The 24,118-nt window shown below is 43.9% G+C and overlaps 1 protein-coding gene across 7 annotated transcripts in view; it reads right to left on the minus strand.

Annotated features, from left to right (window-relative positions):
• The window catches only part of ZPLD1 (zona pellucida like domain containing 1), a 107,796-nt gene extending 83,784 nt beyond the window's left edge, over positions 1-24,012 (minus strand). For 5 of the 7 annotated variants that reach the window (XM_040569518.1, XM_040569506.1, XM_040569482.1 and 2 more), the window contains exon 1: positions 23,879-24,012. Coding sequence is in view for 1 of the 7 variants with exons in the window: in XM_040569488.1 (XP_040425422.1) it covers positions 3,173-3,182 (10 nt within the window). In the remaining 6 variants the exon portion in view is untranslated. The other 2 variants (XM_040569512.1, XM_040569488.1) reach the window with 2 other exon arrangements.
• Positions 24,013-24,118: the final 106 nt, after the last annotated feature.

Raw genomic sequence — 24,118 nt, forward strand, 5'->3', positions numbered from 1 at the left:
TTTCAACTTTCCTTAATATGCCAGGATGTCATTTGTGGTGATCAGGGCCATCAACAAGTTGAGTCACTGCTGAAGCAGGGCCAGATGCCTCTGGAGGAAATAACCTCTGAGTCAAGAGTGCGATGGACAGGCACGGAAGGCACGCTTTGTACCCACGCACTTTTACAATTTGCTCATGTTTGAGTCAGCAGCACAGTCAAAAACAGTTCTTATTGCAAAGAATGTTTTGCATTTAGTGAGCACTGGTAACAACTTTCTTCCAGTTATCTGAAGATATAAGCACCCCACGGGCTGTGGGAGAGTGAGGATGTGAACATTTATAGAAGGATGTTATGGAAGATAAGCAGTAATATTCCACACATCCCCCAGAAAACAAATTCAATACAAAACATCACTTGATCCACCTTGCCCATTTGATACTTATACTACTCCGGATTACAACTAAAGATCACAGATAAATGGATGAACTGATTGTTAGCACTGCCATTGTTTGTTGCTGTTAAGTCTACTTCAGGGAACTTACTGTCTCAAAGGTGTACAGCGTTTGTTGGATAAGGGCTTGCTTTCATACCTAACGTGCCCAGGATGACCATATTTGCTTTTGCAATTCTCTGGTGGAAGGTGGTAGATAGTGCTATAAGCCAACTGGGACAGGCTGGAGCTTTGGAAGCTTATGTCCTCTGACACCCAACCTGCACTGCTGCTACACAACTGAGACTCAAGTTGTAGTAGAGCATCTCAGATGCACAGGGTGGCCAAAGTCTCTGCAACTGAGCTCTGCAAATTAGAGAAGTAAACAAGTATTAATAAAGCTACTACAGTATAATATTTACTTTGTCCTTGTTTGAAAAATCTGATCTATTAGAGCTCTTAGTTTATTGAAAATTCTACTGTATGTTTAACAGAAGTACCAAAGCTTCTGCAACAATTGTGACTGGTGATTAAACTGTGGCTCCATTTAAAAAAAGGTACACCCCTTACACTGACAGCTCTTCCACTGCAAAACACAGATGCCCACAGTGCTGTTTGTGCTGTTTCATCTCACCCGACCTGGTGCCTGCTATCAAGCAAGCTAGTTATCACAGGTGTTTGGTGGTCCTTTTCTTTTCTTTCAGATGTGCAGATGTTAATTCAAAAAGGACCCCTGAGGGAATAGATGAGTCCACGTATAAGCAGCCCAGCAATCCCCAGCTTCCAGTATCTGTTGCAAACAGGCCACTAGAGGCCAGGCTCTGCTCACTCAGTATCCTTGCATCGCCTGAGATATACAAGACCCTGTAACAGGCAGCACTTATTTCCCATGTATGATATAAAACAGAGGCAGCTCTGCATATTACAAGATACCACCAACACTCACCTGCTGATCCAGGCGAGTGAGAGCTCAGCTGATCTAAGAGGGAAAACTTTGCTCACCCTCACTGCTGTCCATCCCACCCCAGGTCCCAGCAGAGGTTCTGGGAGAGCCCTGACCCAGATCCTGCAGATAAGATGTTGTTGTAAACTCTGGGTTTGGAGCTGCTGTGCTGGGGGAAGAGGAGAGTATATCTGCTAACCCAAGAGGGAAGGGCTTGCAGGGGGCCCAGGCACTGACTGGTTGTGGAAGTAGCTTTTGGCAGCATGAAAACCCACAGCTGGAACCTAGCTGCAGCAAAGTGTCTGCTTGCTCAGGAAGAGTACATCAGGAATGCCTTGTCATTTACAGGACTAGCTGTATCTGTTGTCTGTAGCTGGACACACTCCTCTAGGTACATGCCCCAGAGAAACAAAAGCAAAGTGAACAACACCCAGGCTAGTGCCTTCCTCCAGGGGGACACAGCTGTCTCTCTACACTTGGCCCAGGGCACAAACAGCAACCATGTGAAGGACCACCAGCATAAGCTTTTTGTATAAAATCAAATTCTTTGCATTTCCCACAATCTTTTCACAGCCACAGACAGCAAAAAATGCAGCCTGGACTTCGATAAAAGAATGCAGAAGAAAATGCAATCAGTTATATGGCAGATGCTGATAAAAAAAACATCATTAAAACCTGGTTTCTTTGTTTGAGAGATAATCATCACAAGAAAAGATGAGTGCTGAATAGAAGACAACACATGGAAATGGTATCAGCCATCAACATGCAATAAGGAATGACGCTGATTGTTTAATTAAGAAAGTGCTTATTAATCTAAGTCAAAATTTATTATTAGATCATAGATAAACTGACTGCTGGCAACATCTTGCATCACAGTTGCATTTTGGTCCCACTGTCTCACATAAACCACTAAACATACAATGTAAGTTAATTAAGCACCAAGTACACAGTTTCTCACTCTGTTATTTTCTATAACATTTCAATTAAGGATTATCTTGGGCATTTTAAAGCCACTATGTGGAGAACTCTGTGCTTTGGTTTGATTAATAATATAATTTCTTCCCATGGTGTTTCTTCCAGCAGTGTGCCCTTACGCTAATCTAAAAAATACCCAAAAGTATTCCACAACACTAGATTAAAGTCATGTAGCATGTTTTTATTACCAGGGTAAGATAAACTATATTGAAGTTATTGCTACAGATTATAGGTAGTTCTCATTAAAAGTGTTGGAAGGGTTCGATTGATTAATTTCTAAATTACAGAGAATTTGAACACTTAGGAAAATGTCAAGGACGTGAAATTTTGAGTCTTAGGGAGGCTGAAAGAGAATCTGTTCCACGTCTGATGCCATCGTTTAATACAGTTACCAATTTCACTTTGTAACTTTAAAAAGCCCACACTAGCCTCGATAAACCTTATAATAAGTATTTGGGGAAAAATGGAACAGCAGCAGCAAACTCATGTTTTTATTCACAAGCCAGACTGTAGCAAAGCTATGTGATGGGAACAAGGAATGCTGCCTGCAGAGCTTGCGGTGACCTTCTCAGAAGAGCACCCATCATGAAAACAGCCTCTCAGCTAACATTGCGAGGACAGAAAATCAAAGTCAAAAATGTAATACCAGGTGAGGATGAGACAAGAACGCAGCTAGTGGTTGAGGAAAGAGAAGAAAGGTTGTCCCGAGCAGACAGATAAATCCTGGGCACCTCCACCACCAAACCAGTTTTCACAAAACTCTCTCTCCAGTTGTTTTCCAACAGCACTAATTCAGTCTGTGGCCAAGATCTACAAGACACCTGTTACCCCTTGTGGTGTTACCTGTTTTCATTTATTCTCAGGCCTTACCACTAAGGCATAGTTCCCACGCTCCTTCCCTCAGGTAGGTAAGTGTTTTGCATTTTACCAGGCAGCATTGCAAGCTTCTCCTCCAGCCCCACAGGCCAGATCCACCTTGCAAGGACGTCGAGCAGACAGCCAGAACAACTGCCAGAAAGCATCATGGAGTAGCAGTATTAACACCAGCCAGGCTGGCAGCAGTCTTGTGGCCTTTAAAAAAAAAAAAAGTGGTTGGAAACAGAAATGCTGAGATATCAATAGGCCAATTCCTCTTCTTACCCCTGCCAGAGTGATTCTGAAGAATATTTATCAATATGGTGATAGGGCTTCATATATAAAAAATATATGAAAGGATAGGGGCTGCAGTAGAAATATCTTCAAATGAATACTTTGCTCTTGAAGTTTTAAGTGCATTCTTCCCCCCAAAACTAAAATCTACCAATTCCTGTAGCAACACACTCTTGCCAGCCCTGATTTATTTAATTTTTTGGAGGGGAGGGGGGTTCCAGAGTAACTGGGGTGGATTTTTGCAGCAAGAACAGCTTCACTGTCCTATATTTACCAGGGCTCTGGCCTCTTAAGTTTAAGGAAAGACTAATTTACTTAATGGGGGAAGTTGGACAACATTTCTAGTTCAGTGATAAATTTTCCCTGGAGCATTTGAGCTGATAACAGTTATCTCTTCCATTTCTCATCCAGAAAAAACAGGGTTGAAGCTTCCATATATATATTGTGTTCTGTCACAATGATTACAAAGATACTTTAAATACACAATCTTTGTCCTTAGTAAACTAGGTAGAAAACCAAGATACAATATATTTAAGGGCCTCTTTTCCTTCCTTCTTCTGAAAAAAAAAAAAGTATTTAACAGGTTTTCCTCTTTCCTCAAAGAGGTAGGCCTGAGCTTAACTACATTAAACACTTTGGTATATTCACTTCACAGCATGTACATAGTGCTTCATATTTTGAATCTCTTACATTTCATTTCACATCCCAGTCCTTCCTTCAATGCACAGCTTCATAGAAAATATTCTGCAGAGCATAGAACATGCACTGCTGCCACATTCAGTGGCAGTTAGCTGTCACTTGCTAGAACTAACTCCATTGAGAAATTAGAGTGAGAAGGTGAGGTAACAGTTTAGAAAAAAAAAATCAACCAGCTCATTTGTTCTTTCACAGCCAAGGTAATTTTTTTTCTGTGGTATCATAAGTTATAGGCTCTATTTGCCTTGAAAAGATGGGCTTCTGTTTGTCTGCCAACACCTGCTCGCTACAGCTCCAGTACAGACACATGGTCTCAGGAAGACTGTCTGCCATCATGGCCCAAAATGATTAAGATCACTAATAACAGGTCCCATTTTTCACTCACAGAGCTAGACAAAAGCCTCTAAAAATTATGTATTAAAGAGCTCATTGTTCCAGTCAGAAGAACAGAGAATGAATGCAGAGCTACAATTAAAGACAGAGTAACCTACCAACCAGGAGTCTCACTTTTTCCCTAGCTCCAACAGAGTTAAGCAGAAGAACCTGTTCTGCTCTCCTCAGTCACATTATTTACCTTCTCATTTTCCCTTTCTATCCCATTCACCCCCTTCCAGCACACTCAGGAAAAGAATTACCTGCTTAACAGCTTTGCATTGAGTCCTACCACAACAGTGAGCTCTCTAGATAATGGTGAGTTCAACACGTATACAGCCCTGTTTTAACACAGGCAGTCTCCTGTTCAAAATTACAAGAGAAAAAGACAGAACAGCACACACTATTTTTGCTTCCTTTTTGTCTACACATCTGTAAGAACCAGCATGGAAAAAAAAGCAGTCTTTAAAAAAAATGGTCTAGTAAGCCACATACAGAGTAGGTATATGTATATAGTGCTCTTTCTATGTTATCATCTATAGAGAAAGAACAAATAAGTTTCTTCCTTTTTGGATAGAAGCTGTAGAAAATAATATGTCATAGAAAGGCCAAGGGCCTGCATTCATACCCTGCAGTACTAACTTCAATCAGTCTGAATTTGCTGGGTCTGCTGTAGAGGTAGGGAGCTTTTCCAGGAAACTGCACTAGAACCTACGTGACAATGAAGAAGTTTAGTGACGTGCCATGGATTTTCAGCTAGATGCAAAAACAGTCAAGTAACTACATTTTACTAGGCAATGTAGATGGCCAAGAACCTCTTTGCATTAAGTAATTTAGTACCTTATCTACTCCAAACAGGATCCACACTAAACATTTTAACCAAGAGCAACCAATCTGAAAGAAGACACCAAATCAGATTAAAGGTTCCCTTGTCACCTAAACACATAATTTTACAAGTTCACAGGAGCTCTAAAGTCATAGCCATAACTCTTCTCATTATTTACTTAAACACATGCCTGGCTTTAGACAGCTAGCATTGCATACTTAAGGCATTTTGTTCCTGGTAAATGACTTCCTGCTTGCAGGTATAGGTATCGGAAGACCTAAGAGTTAGCTTCAGTGTTTGAAGACTTTCCAGCTTTGTCATTAGCTTTGCACTTGATAGTTTCACTCCTCTTCCATCTGAGTTTTGTTTTTTTTTTAGTTTAAACTGTCTCTACAGAGAAGTATAGCTGTGCATGTGCACAAACTTTTCTACGTATAGAAATGTATGTAAGCATACATAGCTCATCTGTAGGTTTACACAAGTGTACAATCATGCACATGCTTTGTCTTCTTGTTTCAGAAGGCTGTATCATTTGTTTCTCAGTCTGAAACACTGCTGGGAGAAATACCTTCTTTTTGTGTGTTTTATGCTTCTTGCCAAGTTTGCCGTTTTATCTGGATGTACAGAACTTCAAAGAGGAACTCCCCTGAACAGATTCTGCTTTTTATTCTTGGCAGATTATTTCATATGGAGGTTAATAAGTTATTAGTACCATTGATTAAAGCTATACTACCTAGGCTTTATTTACTTGAGCTTCAGGGGAAATTTTGCAAAATTCTTTCAATCAGTCTTGTCTGTGTAACAGGATCCCACTTCAATTAGTATTAGATAGTATCTCTACCATCTCTACCCAGGTTTCCATTCTTCCAGAATACCAGTAGTATTGCTTTAAAATTACTTTTATTTTCTGCAGCCTGGATTATTAAATTCAGAATCAGACATGCAGTTTTCTTCAATTTTCCAGCTGTCACAGAAGCCTCTTTTATTAAAAATCTTCTACAAAATAGTACTCCATTTCAAAGTCCCCATGAAAGCATCATTACAGATTCCTTTTATTTGAAAAATATGATCAGTGATGTTTGGTCAGAAAAGGAAATTCCCAAGCCATCAATTAAAACTCCTCATGCCTTGTATAAAATGGGGGTAGTGTCCCAGTGCATCCAGGCAAATGAAGCAGCTACGTTGGGGCATTTGTGAGTTTTGAGGGATTCTATGCAGAAAGATGCTGAGGAACAGCAAGTATTCTTCAAAGATATTTTAATACAAGGTGAGCTAAATGAAGTGGCCACATGATGCCAGCATTGTCTGGGAAATGAGAAGGCTCTCTAGTCCCAAAAGAAGTGCGCACAGATTAAGTTATTTTATTCTGATCAGATTTCTTTTTGTGTGCAAACATCTGCCATCCCAGGTCTAATCCTGCTGCAACGTTTTCATCCAGCTTTTTACAGCCTGTATAGTCCAACCCATGACAAGTACATAGCCCCCCTTTTACAGTTTTAAGTACTACAGAGTCTCAGCAAGTCTGTGCTTAATGGAGCATAGTCTGTTACTGAGTCTTGCACTTCCAACCCACGCCACAGCTAGTTTCTCCTTTCCATAATAAGCATCAGTTTGATCTTTCTGCTTTTACACAAGGAATTCCCACAGCATTGCCACTGCACCACTTGAGTTTGCTTTTAGCATAATGCTGAATGGATGTTCAATATTTTACTGCAGACCATTACAAATTTTGATCTGGATCACATGAAATGAGAATAATAGGGGTGTTTATTCCTCTAAAAATAAGTCCCTCCAAGAATATTTCCACCTGCCCTAAAATTCTACTTCAAAACTGTCTTTGAAGTGATGTCTAAGATACATCCTTGCTCCCTTCCATGAGATCTATTCATTTGAGATGTACACACAACCCTGTGATTTTCCCTTCATTGCTGAAAGCCTTTAGAGAATTAGAGAAAGCAAGAGAACTGATGAAGGAATATCAGGAAAAGCTCCAGCCATGGTCAAGGTACTTGGAAAAGCCAGATGGAAAGTGTGACCAGCAAGCCTTGGACTCCAGCAGATGTAACTGCATATGCAGTATGTTTTTTCAGGAAACAGACAGCTGCTTGTGTAACTAACTACGTGTTCTGCTTCGCTAACCCAGTGACTGGGCCACTAAGTCTCAACAGCTTCTAGCAAAACCAGATCTTCCAGCATCAGCTATTTAGTCTCCCTGCTAAGAGACACTGACCTGAAGAATCCAGGAGGGGTTGGTAGACCGATCAAAGGACTTGCTAAGGTCTTTTTCCTTTTTCTTAAATATGGAAAAAGACCAAAACATTCACCCCTTTAAAGTACTGGTTATCATTTTAAGAAGGTTATTCCTGAGGCATTTTATTTGTATGCTCCTATGCCCACACTTGTACATAGAAGCCTTTCACCTGGAAATGGTGTATTTCACATTTTTGTATGAGTGCTTTCAAGATGCATGCCAATTGGCAGACCAGCTACACAACGTGCCCTACTCAAACAAAGCCTTGCTCCAGGGTCTGAGCTGTCACTAAGCTCCGGACAACCACACTTGTCTCCCTTCCCTCACCCCACAGCAGGATTGTGCTTTGTCTGCCTTCATCCCTCACCATGGCATACTGAAACACCAGTACGAACACACCAGCTCTTTCTAGGAAAAAATACTAGCAAGTTTAATTCAAGAACAGCAGCACTTGCAAGCGTTATGTTTTAGAGGACAAATACATAACACCCAAGGCTGGCATAAAGTACCCACCATCTTACACAAGAAGCAATATTTCCCTCAGAAAAATCTTCAGCAGAAATTAGATGGAGTCTCCACGCAGATGGATCTAGCACCCCAACTCTCATATCTCCTTGTACCAAGCAAAATGTTTTCTACTGCTCACAGCCCTGCTGAACCCAAGCCACACAGCCTGGTACACCACGAGTTCATCACTCCAGCCCAAACTCAGGGGCCCGTGACAGTAGAGATTGCACATGTATTCCCCATCAGTGCAGTGGGAGGATGAAGCCCTCATGGAATGATAAAACAGCTGCACAGATATTTACCTCCTTTTCCTTTCCTCAGTACATGCCCTAGTACATCAACAGAAGAGGCTCTTTGAAAGAGGAAAACACTGGAGGGAGCTGGCCACCACTAGTCTGATACCCCCAAGCTGTTCACTCATCATGCAAAAGCAAAAGGCACTTGCCGGAGTGAAGAGAGCCTCAATCCAGCTGGTTCACATTCAGCATTACCACCAATGATCCAGCCGCAGCACCGATGCCATAATACCACAGCTTATCTTTGCTACTCCTTGAAAAAATAAATAATGCAAGCAGTAAATTATCTTCAGTTTCTTTAAATCAAAAAAAAAATCTATTATTTGTAAAGGGTGGGATAAGCCCATGTTAGAGCCCTGATCCATCTGAATTCAGATAGGACCAATACATATCACAGTCCTTTTTCACAAGCTGAAGAAAGGGGGCAAGTGATTTAGGCAGGAGAGGGCCAATCCTAGGTATTGCTTACCCTACACACCAAGGCCCATCCCAGCAGCAGTGGCGGGGTACAGCAGCACAGCTGCTCCATCAGCCAGGACAGGAGCAGGGGTGATGCCCCCATCCTGCCCATCCCCTTGCAGGCACCAGGTTGCAGCAGGGACTGACACACAGTCCTTGGAGGCCCCGGGTGCTGAAGCACCAGACTACCCATCAACTTGACCTTCCCCCAAGAAAGCAGCCTCATCATTTCCCTTCAGCCACACCATCTCTCAAAGAAACAAGCTAGCATGCCTTTCTAAGGCTAATCTTGCAGTGCTGCAACAGGCAAGAGTACTTTTCTACAGATGAGCGGCATCCAGCCTGGAGGCAGATCCCACATCTCCAGGAGAGCCCAGACACATTTATGCCAGAGAATGGTGCAACAAACCTGAGGGACCTCAATGTTCCTTGGCTGCTGCTCATCATTCCTCCAAACCAAAGTACATACATTGGCTCTTCCTCAATTTTTTTTTTTTAATATGAAAATTTCATATTTTTAATATGAAAGAACAACACTGAACTTCAGCATATTAAATCCCCTCTACCACAGAAGCATCAGCTGTGAAATCAGGCAAAGCACTTCCAGGAGCTGCTGGGAAGACCATCAGTTTGTTCATAATACAGAAATCCACCGCAACTTTATTTACTCCCATGGCAAATCAAGCACCTGAGCTATTTAATTTACCCAGACATTTTTGGTTCTAGATTTCAAGTGTTTGAAACAACTTCATTATTTAACCAAGCTTTTAAAATGTCAGAGGGAGGATGGGTTCTCAGCTAAGCTAGATGATCCTGTTCCTCACAGGTCTGAAAAAGGGACATAATTAAAGCATCTGTGAAGGGTATTACAATCACTTGAAGCTTATTGTCTAGGACTCAGTACCACATAAATGAAGTTGCAAGTATGGAAAAGAGTTTTTGCATCAGAAGTTGGAGTATAGGTCATAACACACAAGTGTCAGCACCTGCCTTTTATTCATGTAATGAAGAGCAAAAAGCATATCTTAATTTGAATATCTTTGAAAAAGCTGCATGCTTTTTTGGTTAGAAAAAAGTTGATTAAAAGTCACAATAAAAACTTATTCTTTTTATGAACTGAAATTCAGTTACTCCTTATATGAAACTATTTTTTTTTCTTAAAAAATCCCAGAAATGCAAAGTAAAGAGTAAAAAAAAATTCCAGGTAATTTTTTCTCACCACATTTACTAACCCCAACCATCAAAGCAGATAAACCTCCTCACCTCTGCTTGTCTTTTATTTCACTAATCTACTCCTTGAAAAAGGAATTAAATGCAGAGTTTTCAGTCTTCCCTGGACGTTAGATGGAACTTCACAAGCCAAAGTAGTGAGGATCAGCATTTCTAAGGGGTTCACTCTTGCTTCAAGAGGAGAAATTTTAACAAAAAATATTTACATAGCATTTTTCTTATCTACACCACTTAGTAATTAATTTCAAGCATCCATATCTTGACTACAGTACAGCTCTCAACAGCACTGAAATGGAGAACACTTGAAATGGAGTTGAAATGTTTCCTAATAATTATTCTGGTCCAGATAGCTACATGTTATGCTTAAGGTTATGATAAGAATCTCATCTACTACACACAAGCATTTATGCAATGTGCACGTTTTCATACAACTATGTGGCAGATGGCTATTTGCTCATAAAACATGACTACATTGGCACTGGAAGAGAGAAGTGTCCTTTACCATATCAACGTATTGCTTCAGTTTCCTGGCAAAGATAGCTAATAAAATATCATCGGCCAAAGCTGGCTTGCTGAGTCTCTGAAGACAACTTTCTCTCTCATTAGAGACTTGGCAAACCCTTACAAATCAGGCCAAAGGAACGTAGACGTATCAGGATCCCTGTGCAATTCCAGGACGTAATTTACATAGCTTGCAGACTGCTGGGACCACACTGTTCATGCATCACTCAGCACAGCCAGGTCCTGGATCCACAGTGCCAAGCAATAACAGTGTCTAAGCGTGGAGGTGGCCTCTCTATCCTGCCCAAATCCCACCTGGGAGGCAGGTGACATCAACTGCAAAGCAACAGCAGGCTTGACTGAGCTGCTGTGAGGCTGGCGACCACCCCGTGTCAAGGCCAAGAGCTGAGCCCTCTTCCTCACGTGCAACCCATCTCCAAGGGTCAGGGCTCACAAAGGCTGGGGAGAAGGGAAGCGGGAAGCAACATTGTTCATAGAGGTTATGTGTAGTTTTAAAACCTTGACTCATGGGGAGTTCCCTGTGCATGCAGAGAGCACAGTAAAACCACTGGACCATAAGAACACAAAGCCCCTTAAGAAGTGTACAAATTCCTGGGTGACTTTCAGTAAGTCAGGTTATTGTGGACAACCCCTGAGAAGAGAACTGGGAGCAGTGTCACGCTCACTTGCCTCGCTCTTCCCTCCACCAGGGTACCTGTTTATGGCCATTCTGCAACAGGACAGGGGCCAGATGGGCCTGTACAGCTCCTTTAGGTGTGTTCACCATAGCATTAACAGAGATACTTGCACAGAACAGAAGAGCTTCCAGTCCTGACCTTCAGCTGAGCTCCCAGTGGCCAACCTGCACACAACACATGGACAGGGAAGCTTTAACCAGGTACAAGTAGGGTTACACAAGGCTCCAGATTTAAAAGGGCTCCATCTCTCCCAGATATATCCAGACCACAACACAACACCACACAGTTTCTGCCTCCACCATGTGCCAGGTAGCACAGCCATGCACGTAGCACATCTCCTGATCTGACTAGATCTACCTACCCTTACAAGCTCATCTGCCACTAAATAAGGTGGCTTTTCCCAAACCAGGACTAAATTCAGATAGCTTTCTCATCATGGATGAGCAAGCACACACTGATTTGTCTTTACATCCCTCAACATCTTCAACCAGCAAAGCATGTCGCATGGCACGTGTTAACATAAGGCATGTGTCTATTTGGGTGTGAAAAGACTGACACTTTTTGAGATGACTGGAGGCAGTATTGATTTCTCTGCCAGGAATCAATGTTTATGACTGGCAGTAAACCCAATCATTTTCAATTAATGACCTGAAAACCCTGAAGTGTGACCCTGTTATGGCAGGCTCAGCTACAATTTGTTTACAAAGGTACATCTCCACCAACTACATTTTTGTGGCTGTGCCTGCTACTGCAGCCATGTGGCCACAACTAATATCTCAAGTGCCACAAAAAGGAGCAAGACATCCCACAGCCATACCACCACAGCATCATATATGTGCACCCTGTGCTCATACACACTCCTACCCACTACCCAGACAGCAGTCAAGCCTCAGAGATAGAGGCAAGCACAAAGGACCTTTTTCATAGTCAACAGCAGTGGAGTAGACCAGGCAATGTAACAAGGATAACACATCAAGCTGTAACCACTTTATGTGGGCACAAAGCATTTTTTTACTTCCAGAAACAGCCCTGTCACTATTTTAGAGCAGCACAAAGAGATACCTGAGCCAAGACAGCCCCAGGCATCTGCATGGCTTATGTCTGACTGGGGCTTGAAAGCCATCCAGCTTCATGTGTGCAGACCCACACCCCAGCACGGCCCCACTGATGCAACAATGATGCCTTCAGTGTCAGCACCGACTCACTCAAAGCCAGCCAAGACATCTCTGCATGCCTGGCCCCATCGCCTGTAACTCTGCAGGCCTAGTCCTGCAGTAGGTGTAGGACATGCAGCAATTTGTGAACTATGATCTAGCTCTGAAGGTACAGCCACAATAAACCCACGTTTTATTGTCATTAGGTCTTCCAAACCAACACTTACATCCTTTTAAAATGTTAATTGTTGCCCATTGGAACAGCAAAATCCCAAGAGCAACAGCTCTGGTAGCAGAGGAAAGATCCCTACACCAAGCAGCCATGGGCAAGCAGCTGCACGACATGCTGTCAGTGCATTTGCAGAGGGGCCTGCTCCTGGGAGAGAGAAAAAGAAGCAGCAGAAGTGCTGACTTGGTCAGGAAAAGGGAGAACAATGTTGGTCAAAACTGGAATTTTCTTTATCATAGTGGGACCAAAGCCAAAAGCCTTCCATGCACAGTGTGCATCAGCTTAGTGAACCAGGCAGCAAACTTCTTAAGAGCTTCCAGACCTATTCTATACACAGAGATAATCTATAGGCTAACTTCCATGCATAGGGTTCACAAAACATTTGAGTTGGTTTAGTAAGGAAACAAGCAGACCTGCACTGAACACAAAATTTCCCAGCACAGCAGTGACATTATCATTTGGAAAAGCTGCTCTGTTTTGTATCTTTTTAGCCCAGGACCAAGTTATTCGCAGAGTCTAGAAACATGCTCTACCAGTGAGTGGAGCTCTTTCTGCAGTACTAAAGCTAAAGCAAGCTCCAGCTGGGGTTGGAAGCAGATGTATAACTCATTTCCACATATGCCAAGTATTTATTTTGCTCCTCCCCTTTCTATTATCTGTTCTGAAAAATACCAGTCTTCGCTACTGAAGTTGTTTAGCTTTTTTAATGGATTAAGTAAAAAAGCAGTTCAAGAGTAGCAATCCATTCTCAGTGTTTTTCGTTGAGATGAATTGTTTGATACCAGTCTGCAAATAAAGGAGATTGGTGATGGCCCCTTAGAAGCACTACATGTTTAGTACCAGTATAAGACTGGATTCTGGCAAACTTGCCTATTTTTTTTCCACAAGGAGGAACAGACCCCGTCTATGCATGCTGCCCACAAAGGTGAGATAGATGTTTAAAAATACGGTATCACTTCAGATACGTGCAAAGCATGGGGTCAAAAGCATTTTGCAAGCAATCATTCACTCTTCACATCAGTCCTATGGAAGTGGTCACATTTCACAGCCCAAGAACTGAGAGCACAAGTATCCTAAAGTCAAGCTACAGCATGCAAAACACTCAAACACAACACGTTAAGGCCTCTGAAAGAATCCCAGTCATGGAAAGGGAAAGTAATTACTGTAGTGCTATCACAGATAAAAATGCTACAAAACATGACAATTAATGATTCAATATAAATTTACAAACAAGCTTTTCCTTTGCTTCAGTCTTTCCATAATTACATTTGTCTATCCAGATATCTTTTAAATACTACTTAAGAGGGGACAGAAGGTATTAATTTGGAAAAAAAAAAAAAGGCTGTTAAGGAAAGAGCACATTTATGCTTCAATTCCCATAATAATTCAAGAAAAAAATCAATGGGACTACAGCTATACAGCATCTTAGGTCAAAGGAGGGTTAAACAACAGGAATGGGTCATAGTCTGCTTAATGAAAAATGGGAGGAGAGTACTTGGATTACAGTCAGCGCATAGACTCAAGACAACATCCAGCTTTTCTTGAGAAATGAGGTTAAACACTTTTTCCCATCTGAAGAGCTGATAAAAATTATGGCTTTATTGTCTGGTTGCAGAAGACAGACTAACACAGGTCAGACAGACCTTTACTCTGCTGTGATTCTGGATAACCTGCGCTTGCCTCTCCCATCATCTCAGCCCATGTTGATGTTTCCTGTCTATACCATCGGGTGTTAGCAAAAAGCAGATTTTCAGGACAATAGCTACTTGAGGTTTGACGCACGTGAGATAAAGCAAAGCTTCCTTGGACAAAGAAGGCTTTCCTGAGTCATGTGGGGTTTTTTGGTAGAAGACTTCAGATTACATCTATTTCAGACATTGGAACAGGTTGCCCAGGGAGTCACCATCCCCGGGGGTGTTTAAGGAAAGGTTGGATGTGGTGCTTAGGGACATGGTTTAGTGGGTGATATTTGTGGTAGGGGGATGGTTGGACCAGATGGTCTTGGAGGTCTTTTCCAGCCTTAATGATTTTATCTGAGCATCAATATGCCCATCAAGTTGCTACTTTGACCGGTCACCTTCAGAGCTCTGGGCTTTTTGAACTGCTTCAGTGACATTGTGACAAGGAGGAGACAAAAGCAAGCTCATGGACCAAAGGATGGTAGGGAACAACCAGTGGAGAAATGAGGTCTCAAGGTTTGCTTCATCAGTCAGCTACAGAGACAGGCTGGTGGCAGGATTTAACGAAGCAAAACTCCCCCCCTCCCTCCCCCCAATGGAAAAGTTCCCTGTCTGTATAGCTTAGTGGAAACCTATCCTTTAGGACAGCCTTATGGACTGTTAGACCCTATTGCCTTTATGGGTATTAGAGGTGGCTATGGCAGAGTATATAGGGATGTAAATATACTATTATCAATGAAAGCAGAGATGCATCTCATTTAAGAGGCTATTTGTCTGGGTAGTTTCAAACAATCAGCACTACAAAGCAAGAAGGGAAGAAAAAGGAGTTTAAGTTGTTCCTAAGAACACATGTATTTAGTTACATCTGATTTCTCCTGGGGGCATCAGAAAGTGTCGTATTCAGCCCGCTCAGATTACTCTGCAGCTTCAACCAATAGTGGATTCACACAGGCATTAAAAGAAACCCTTAACTACACCCTGTGCACCCTCCTGTAATCCACCTCTTCTGGATCACGAAGAAATAAAGGAGAGGGGGACAAGAAAGGGATATAGAAATCACGCCCTTTACCAAGCAGACAGGACAGGAGCAAGGCAGCGTTTACAGGGGTCTCCAGCACCCTGCCCCACGGCAGGCAGCCCCAGCAGGAGCACACTCACCCTACAGGGCCCCCTCTCCTGCCTGCACCCCAAACACACCCTCCCTCACGCGCTTCTTTGGGCACCTGTAGCTCCCAGCCACTTATTACTTAAATAATTAGATATTATTACATTGCACTAATAAATTCCTTATGAAAACGCACACACGCACGAGCTTTCCCCTGCAGCCCCATGCAGGGCAACAGATTGCCAGCCCGGGCTGTTTTTGTCTTTCAAAGCTTGCCACCCGATGGGTTGGCTGTTCCTGGCAGGGCAGGAGGCGGCAGCAGTTACGGGAATCAGCGCTGGCAGAGCCATTACTTAACTCCTTGCCACTCACACCCTCCACTGGCAGCCGCCCTGGTCCCTCCCAGCGCCTGCCCTTCGACAATGTAAAAAGGAAGAAAGCACCTCCAAAAGGAAAAAAAAAATAGACAGAAAAACCCCACAAGGCAGCAAACATGAAGGCTTCGTGACCCCAAAGGTCCATGCAGAGGGAATGTTTCAAAGTAAGCACGCTGGGAAAAGCTCTTTAGCCTAACTGACAGCTGAGGAGATAGGAAGGGTCAGAGCATGAAAGGAACATTTGAACCAGAGGTGCTGTTTCTCAGAGAACATCAACATGATTTTTTTTTGTTTTGTTTAACTCTTTCCTTCTGCCCGGGGCCCAACCTTAACCAAACCCCGGCTGGCACCAAGATGTCAGTCATGATTCAGAAATACTGGTTTTGAAGTTCTTGGCTCGGGCACCGATTTCCTCTGTGACCTTGGGCAAGTCATTTAGTCCATGCTGCGTTTCAGCCTCTAATCCATACGGCGAAGACGATGCCTCACGGGCAGGTGATGAAGTTATTAGTGATGGCACATCCCTGTGATGACAGGAGGCAGAGGGGTGATCAGAGAGATATGGAGATCCACCTCCTGTAGGATCCTGATTGTTTTGCTATTCCACCTGAGATCAAACCTCTCACTAATGAATTGGCCACTCTCTAATTAGCAGCAATTTCTAATGATGTTTCTGCCTCTCATACTGAAATTGCATTTGTTATTGAGCTATGGTTAGGTCAAAAACCAATGGACTCCATGCTCACCCCTGCACAGATAAGTTCTCAAGCTGCCAGGGAGTGAATAGGCCCCATTCCAGCTCTTTGGTCTTCACCTTCCCAGCTCCAAGCTCACTTTTCATACCTGCCTCTCTTTCTGTTCACTCTCCTGCTAGGAGAAACACAATGATGCATAAAAAAAATGCCCTAATTATGGAGGCTGGTTAAACATTGAAGTCTGAAGGCTAGTAGGGAAACAGATGCTCTCCAGGTCATTCTCAGGTCCCCTCTCCTGTTCTAACTGCACTTGTTCAAAACAAAAGAATAGACAAGTGGCCATTGTTGTGATTTTCCTGGGGTTTCCCAGGAGGCCCCCAGCCAGCCCAGCAGCCCCCCAGCCTATTTCACAGCTGGAGCAGTGGCACTGCTGCCACCACCCAAACCTGCAGCTCAGTCACAGAGGAGGATGCTTTGGAGGGAGAGGCAAGAAGCATCCCCAAGGATGAGGCCGATTTCTGACCCAACCACAGGGCTACCCTTCAGCCATCCAGCCCCCAGCACCACAGCCAGCCCCTCTATTTTTAATGAAATAGCTTGCAGTTGGTCTTGCTGAAAAGATTTTCTGACCTGGTCCACTTTGGGAACAGGTCTTAAGCTACAGTTGCTGTGTTCTAAGTTTTTTTTTTTTTTTTGGCTGTACATACTGTATGATTACTCAGTGGCCATGTACATAATCACCAAGGATGATTTACTGAAAGAGTTATGATAGATGAAGTCATAAATTGGGAAGAATCCGGTAAGTAGTTGTTAATTAATAACTCCGCTCAATCACAGTTTTTTGCCCTTTACCCCCTCAAGCTGGAACCCTACAATCACATTTGCTTTCTCTACTTTTGTTAGTTTTAGAACGCATCCCAACTTCTGCTATTAATTTTAAGAAATGGAAAAAAGGAAGTCAGTGAAGAGATTCCTACCCTTCAGTCTGCAACACAGCTCATCTGCCGTGCTGACAAAGCACCCCATTTGGGAACAAAATCTGCCGCAAGTTACAGGATCGTGACTAATTGAGCATCATTACTTCAATGATTGCATTGAATGAGGCAAGAAAACACTACACCAAAGTTACAGAAGACACACTGAAGTTAGAAGGGATGACTGAAGACGTTCCCAAGCACAAAAATGCCTTTCAGATTTCTAAATCCCAGCCTTCACTTGACTTTATCACTGACCAGACAATTGTGGGTCAGGTGGGAAGCCCACAGTAGCATTTCACATTGTCACTTGGAAAGCATAGTAACAACTCAGACTAGAGTAATTTTAGAAACTATCACCAGAAAGATGAATTTTAGAAACTATCACGAAAAAGATGAGAACAGCATGTGAACTGCCATTCTGTTCCCCACCCCAAGCCCCCTCAAGAGAGCATCCACTTATATATGTGATTTATATTGCTGTTTCTAGCAGACCTCATCATGAGCCACAGTACAGTTACCTCTGATTTTCCTGTCCCCTTGGACTGCGTATCTTAAATTCTTGGGCCAAGCTTTCGGGAGCAGATAGTGATTTTGAATGCATTGTACAGGAATACAAATTGTTGAAGGAGCTGAGTAGCTGCTCTCTGGGAGAGCGCTCCCTCCATCTGGACTCAATCCAGGAGTCACTTTTCGAAGTCCTCCAGCAGCACAGTATCACCTTATTTTGGAGGCCAGCATGTGCATGCCTCCTTCCACCTTCTTTTATTCAAAGAGTCAAGAAAAGCAAAAATTTAAGCAGTACCCCACAGAGAGTTTGGCTTGTTGCATTCCTACAGCATTAGTCAGAAGGGAGGGGAGGAGTGCAAGAACTGAAACCAGGCAACACAAGAGGTGTTGCAACAACACGCGTGCTCATTTCAGCGCCCCAGGCTTGCCCTGGCTCCTGAAGGGCTCCTGCCTGCACCAAGACGACTATTTCGTGAGTATCGGTCAGGGGTGGTGCAACCAGCTTCCAGCCTGGGCTCCGTGAAGAGGGAAGGAGGGAAACAGGACAGGATCCAAGGAGACCAAAGTACCTCCAGAGGAGCCAAGCCAACATGCTCATGCTGGCACCACCATCAGGAGCCTGACACAGGATGAACATCATTTCCAGTGTTGGCATAGGAAATCGGTGTGCTTCATATCAAAGCATACTGACCCTTTCATCAGGCAGTGGTGGATGACCATATCCAGACCCTCCTGCCAACACATCTTTACTCCCAACAAAGGCATTAACAGGAGAGCTGTGGTTGGTAGCCCTCCTCTTCCCCAGGCCCTATTTACTACAACCTGTGGCCCTGGTTGGGAAAGCAAGATGCTTCCTCCTCCTGCCTCCATCTCCAGATCACAGGCAGGTGAAACAAGCCAAGTATGTGTCAGCAATAAACAGAGGTGATTAGGAGCAGCACACCACAGGCAAGCACAGAGTAACCCTTCAAAGGCATGGGAACACCTCAGCAATTTAAACAAGATGCTAAACACAGCGGTGATTTCTCCAGAAACAGACAATGCAGGCAAAACAAACAGTTCTGCCGCTTTCTGTTGTGTTTATATCTTGGTTTGGATTTTAGGCTGAGATCATATTCATAGGATAATGTACAAGGCCTCAGGCAAGAAAACAGCAGCAGCAGAGTTTACAGTGAAAAGGAAAGGAGAGCACCTGGGAGAGGGGAAGGAGTAGTCACCTCTAAGCCCAGGCATCAAAAATTGTTCTCTTAAGCTATCACAAGTCTCATGCACCAGGGCATCAGGTGAGAGGGTCACAGAAAGCCAAATTGATTGCCTTCTGCTCACAAAAAAAGGCACAGAGCTTCCTCATAGCTGTAGCCAAATGGGGCAAGCAAATAGGTTTATCTTACACAGGTAATCAGTGAGAAGACCTGAGAGACATACTTGCAGGTCTGTGGACCTAACAAGCCTGCAAATCAAAGGTGTTTGGGGAATCAGTCCTATTCATGCTCCTGTCTGTAAGCTAGCAGGCTGACCAGCCTAACTTGCTGTCATGAGCCACAACTACAGAGATACACCATCTTCACTAGGGTTATACCACACGTTAATTGAGTTACGTTTAGGAGCATCCTCTTGTCCACAGAGGAAGCAAGGTCCAGGCTCCAAACACATCTTAGAACAAGACTTTTTGTCAGAAGGATATAAAGCCATAATTGCCCAGTGATAGCAGTTATCTCTGTTCATAGCTACTAGCAGTTCAACAGGAACAGGCAAACAGTACAGGCACCTCAAATTAATTAGCAAATACTCCTTTGGAGACCATAGTGATATAAATTCATTTACTACTTCATGGATGACTTAGAGAAAACAAGGGCGTTAAAGACATAGTAGTTAACTTAGCTCAAATGATCCACAAAGACACAGGAAAAAAATAAAGCCTCACTGAATTATCACATACATCAGTAAGCAAGACAACAGCACAAGAAAACACACCTGTTTCCCAAAGAACACTTGTAGAAAATAAGAAAAAAACACCCTTTGGTATCATTGCTTTTGTCACCCTCTGCTTTCAGGGCCAAGGGAACACCATCCTGTCCCTCTTCTGTTCCCCCCAAGAGAAAAAGTCAAAAATAAATTAAGTGGTTTCCAGGTTTTTTATACCCCACAGGCAGCACCTCAGCGCCCTGGTGAGTCTTGTTTGCAGGGTATTGTCCCACATCCCTGCAAACACCCACAGCTCCTTCCAGTCTCCTCAGCCCCACTGCTGCCTCCCTCTCCTGATGAAGTATAGCTGGCCCGCTTGGCACCATATGCCCCACTTCATTTGAGGAAACAGCAAGATTTATTACTGATTTTTTAGCACATCAGGATAAGAGGAAAATAAGAGCAAAAAGACCCCAGAAAAACACAGCCCTACAGAAAAGTCTCATACGTCATTCAAGATGAGACTGTTTCCTCTATATTCAGAGGCTTCTCCTTGGACCTTAGCTGGAGGTGGCTCAGCACCACAAGCTGAATCCTGTTTTTCTGGTGTCACGAAAACCAGGCCCATTGACTCCAGTGGAAGCAGAACCCAGCTCCAAGGAAGTGTAACCAAAATTGAACAAAATTGTTTCTTGATAATACACAATTATAGCCCAAACAGCACAATCCCTCTAGTCCATGATTAATTTCTGCCTCCTCCTGTCTCTGGGGCTTCGAATTAATGGTCAGAGAAATTAGTGTGGCTTGGGGAAGAGCAGTCTGCTAGCAGTTATGGGTACCCACAGACACGTGCTCACACACACACACTAAATGAACCGACAAGTATTAGCATCAGGATGATAAACACCAAGACAATCGGCTATGACAAAGCAGTTTTATATCTTCCTGAAGAAATAATCAGGGCTTCCAGGCACTGTGTGTCATATCAGGTGTAGAAAACAAAGATACTCGTGACTAAAGCTCATGTCCACTAACTGAAAAGCATTAATAGCCAGCCACACCTGAAAAATGGGTTGGATAATAAGACATAAAAAGTTACCCACAGATTCTTGTACATTTCTGGCAAGTATCAAAGGTCTCATGATTTTTACTATTTTTCTTAACACTGCCAAGTATCATGCAATTAAGAAAATCTGGACTCTCATTAAAACGAAATTAAGTTCCTGGAGCTCAGAAGTGCTTCAAAGAAGCTATCTTGTAAGAATCAAAACCAAAGGCAAGTGAAACCTGACCATGTAAAAACATATAGGTTCAAGTCAGCGTCTAGGTTTTAGAAGCCCAGCTGTTAATTTGTGTGTGCATGTTGATGTCAGAATTACAGGATTATGGTAGCACTGCGGGATACACACTCGTCACTGGCAAAGCCCAGAACGAAACACAGACATGACTGAGAAAGGGTATGTGACCCTGCCAAACAACAAGGCCAAAAATTACAAAGACAGAATTTGTTTTCTAGCCGATAAGAATCACTCAATTGCAGGAAAACTACTCTGGGAAGCATAATACTGAGAGGCCAGATCTGCTCCCACTCTACGGCTGGGACGTCCTAGGCACGGGCAGAGGGAAGCTGCGGGCACACGTCCCCTCACATGGCCTGGCCGGCAACATCCCAAAACCCAGGGAAGGTCCGGGAACGGCGAAGCAGACGCACACAGAGGCAGCTGACAAAACGCCAAGGGTGCTTTGATTTCACTTCCAATATGAGTTTCTTCAGCTTGGCTGAAAGACTGATGCAGCCGGTCAAAAGGCAGCAGTGGAAACTCCCTGCTGGGTCATCTTGTCTGCGCTCCTGGAGGCCAGCTCAGAGGAGAGCGCTGCCCATCCACTGGGCGCTGCACGCCCCTCAGGTATTTGTTTATCTAAATTATTTACTTTTGTTTTTTAAAATAAAGTTTCAAAGAGTGTCAATCAACCAACAGACAATGCCAACTTGGCACTGTTGATACTTTCTCTTGATATTTGTTCAGTCTTCTGTGAAAAGCCATAACGAAGGAGCTCTCCCCCCATGACCTTGCTTTCCAGCTGCCTACAGCTGCCTCATGCCTCAAGATTTCCTTCAAGTATTTCATCACTCCCAGCTGCACACTCATTTGCTTCACAATGTTAATCATTTACCATTAAACCATGACTTCAGCAGACACCTTGCTAAACGACAGTTTTAGTTATTTGGGAGACAGGGGGAATTCTCATCTTCGTGTATAACCTTCCAGGCCCCCAAACATCTCTTGAGCTCAGGCTTTTGGGTCAGTACACAGAGCTACTGCTGTCAGCAGCTTTAGGTTATCTGGGCCAGTGGAAATAGAATAGCCTAGATAAAGCAGAATAATGCAACCAATAAATACATTATGTCTACAATAGTAACCTACCTTTGCCAATTAAAAAAAAAAAAAAAAGATATTGGAGATACAGACTGTGAATGGTCACATTGCTGCCTGGTGAATCCCAGCCAGCAGCGATCATCAGCAACAGCCCTGGTCAGCCCAGAGGTCTCAGTCCTATTCAGCCACCCTGCACAGGCAGGGAGGATAACTCTGAGATTTTGAGGCATCCCAAGGCTGTGGCAGAGCAGCTGCAACTCCTCCTCCCACTGCGCTGCTGGGCTTCAGGAAGCCCACAGCAAATACACAAACTCCCTCATTTTGGGGAGTTAAGATCAATATGCCCTGTTCTTGCTCCAAGATGGGACCACAGACGAGAAGCGTTTGCGGGCTGCAGTGTAGATCTGCCACCCAATTCACCTGGAGCAAGGACAGCAGCTGTTCCCTGGGGCGACGGCCAACAAAGAAACCCCCTGGGAGCACAGCACTGTACATGACAAGACTGCTGGGCCCCATTACCATCATCTTATCATGTCTGTATTTCCCACAGGGCACTTTGCTGGGGTCCCAGGAGAGGGCTGAAGGAGAAGTAGTGGCCCCAAACGTGTGCAGGGGCAAGGCACGTGGGGCTCAGCCCCACAGGCACTGTCAGCCACAGGGCTCACCAGCACGATGTCACATAGCATGGGACCAAAATGCGGGGGGAATCTCCCTTTCTCACACCTGCAGAAAAGCTGACAGCAAAGCACCTGTCTCCCACCTGGAAGGGCAGCAAGGCAGCTTAGCAGGAGCAGGGTTAATGCCCCAGTCCCAGCTGTGACTGAGGGATGCAGAAGGGAAAAAAAAGCAGGATCGCCACCCCCACATCCCTGTTTATTTTGGACGGCAGTGACATGACTGCAGTTTGTTTTCATTTCATTCCTCCACAGTGCTGAAAACTCCCAGCGCAGGGTGAAATGTGAGGGTGTTTCCAAGCCCGTGGCTAGGTCCCCTCCAGGACAATGACATGTGGTGCCAGACTTGGCCCCGGCCAAGCGCAGACGGGAACCAGGGCTCACCTCGCCAGCGGCTGTGGGGTGCCAGCACTGCCCACAGAGCCCTTCCTCAGCTCCAGTCCTGGGCTGATGCAGGGAAATGGGGTCAACTGTACAGCCAAGGTCTGACGGCTTGTGTGGTGCACAGCGATACCTTCTCTACACACAGGGATGGATGGGCTGGCACTGCTGCAGGGCAGAGATGGGATTTGGCTGAGACCCCCCTGGCATCTGTGACCATCCCCCTGCCAGAGCTGGCTTGTTTCGGGAAGGCACTGGCTGTGTTTTATCCAATGCTGGATGCAAATGGACTTCAGCAGTTAGTGTCAGGCTTAATTACCAGCCTGACAAATCCCACACGCACAGTCCCAGGCTAGGAGGCAGAGAGATGCAGGACATTTATTTTGTCAGTGTAATCAAACCAGTAATACCCAGGGAAAGGCACTGTGCTAGTAAGCTAGCGCTTCTGAAAAAAAAATAAAAATAAAAATAAAAATAATAATAATAATAATTTGGTCACTCACCCTGTGAAAAGCTGGGTTTCAAAATATGAATGTTTTTCAAACTTCTGTCCAGAAGTTAATGAAGAAAGAGTGTTAGTGGTCTCAGAGTTGCAGAGACAAAAACTCTGCTCCTGAACACACACAGATTTTAAAGAAACTGGAATATGGCTTGAGATTTTATGACTCAGACCCTTTCTTCCACCCCCCAGCCCCAAATGAATAAACACCACTTGCAGTTGCTGTGTGAGCTGATGCGTTTCC

Source organism: Cygnus olor, chromosome 1 (assembly GCF_009769625.2).
Source record: "Cygnus olor isolate bCygOlo1 chromosome 1, bCygOlo1.pri.v2, whole genome shotgun sequence".
NCBI classification, from domain to species: domain Eukaryota; kingdom Metazoa; phylum Chordata; class Aves; order Anseriformes; family Anatidae; genus Cygnus; species Cygnus olor.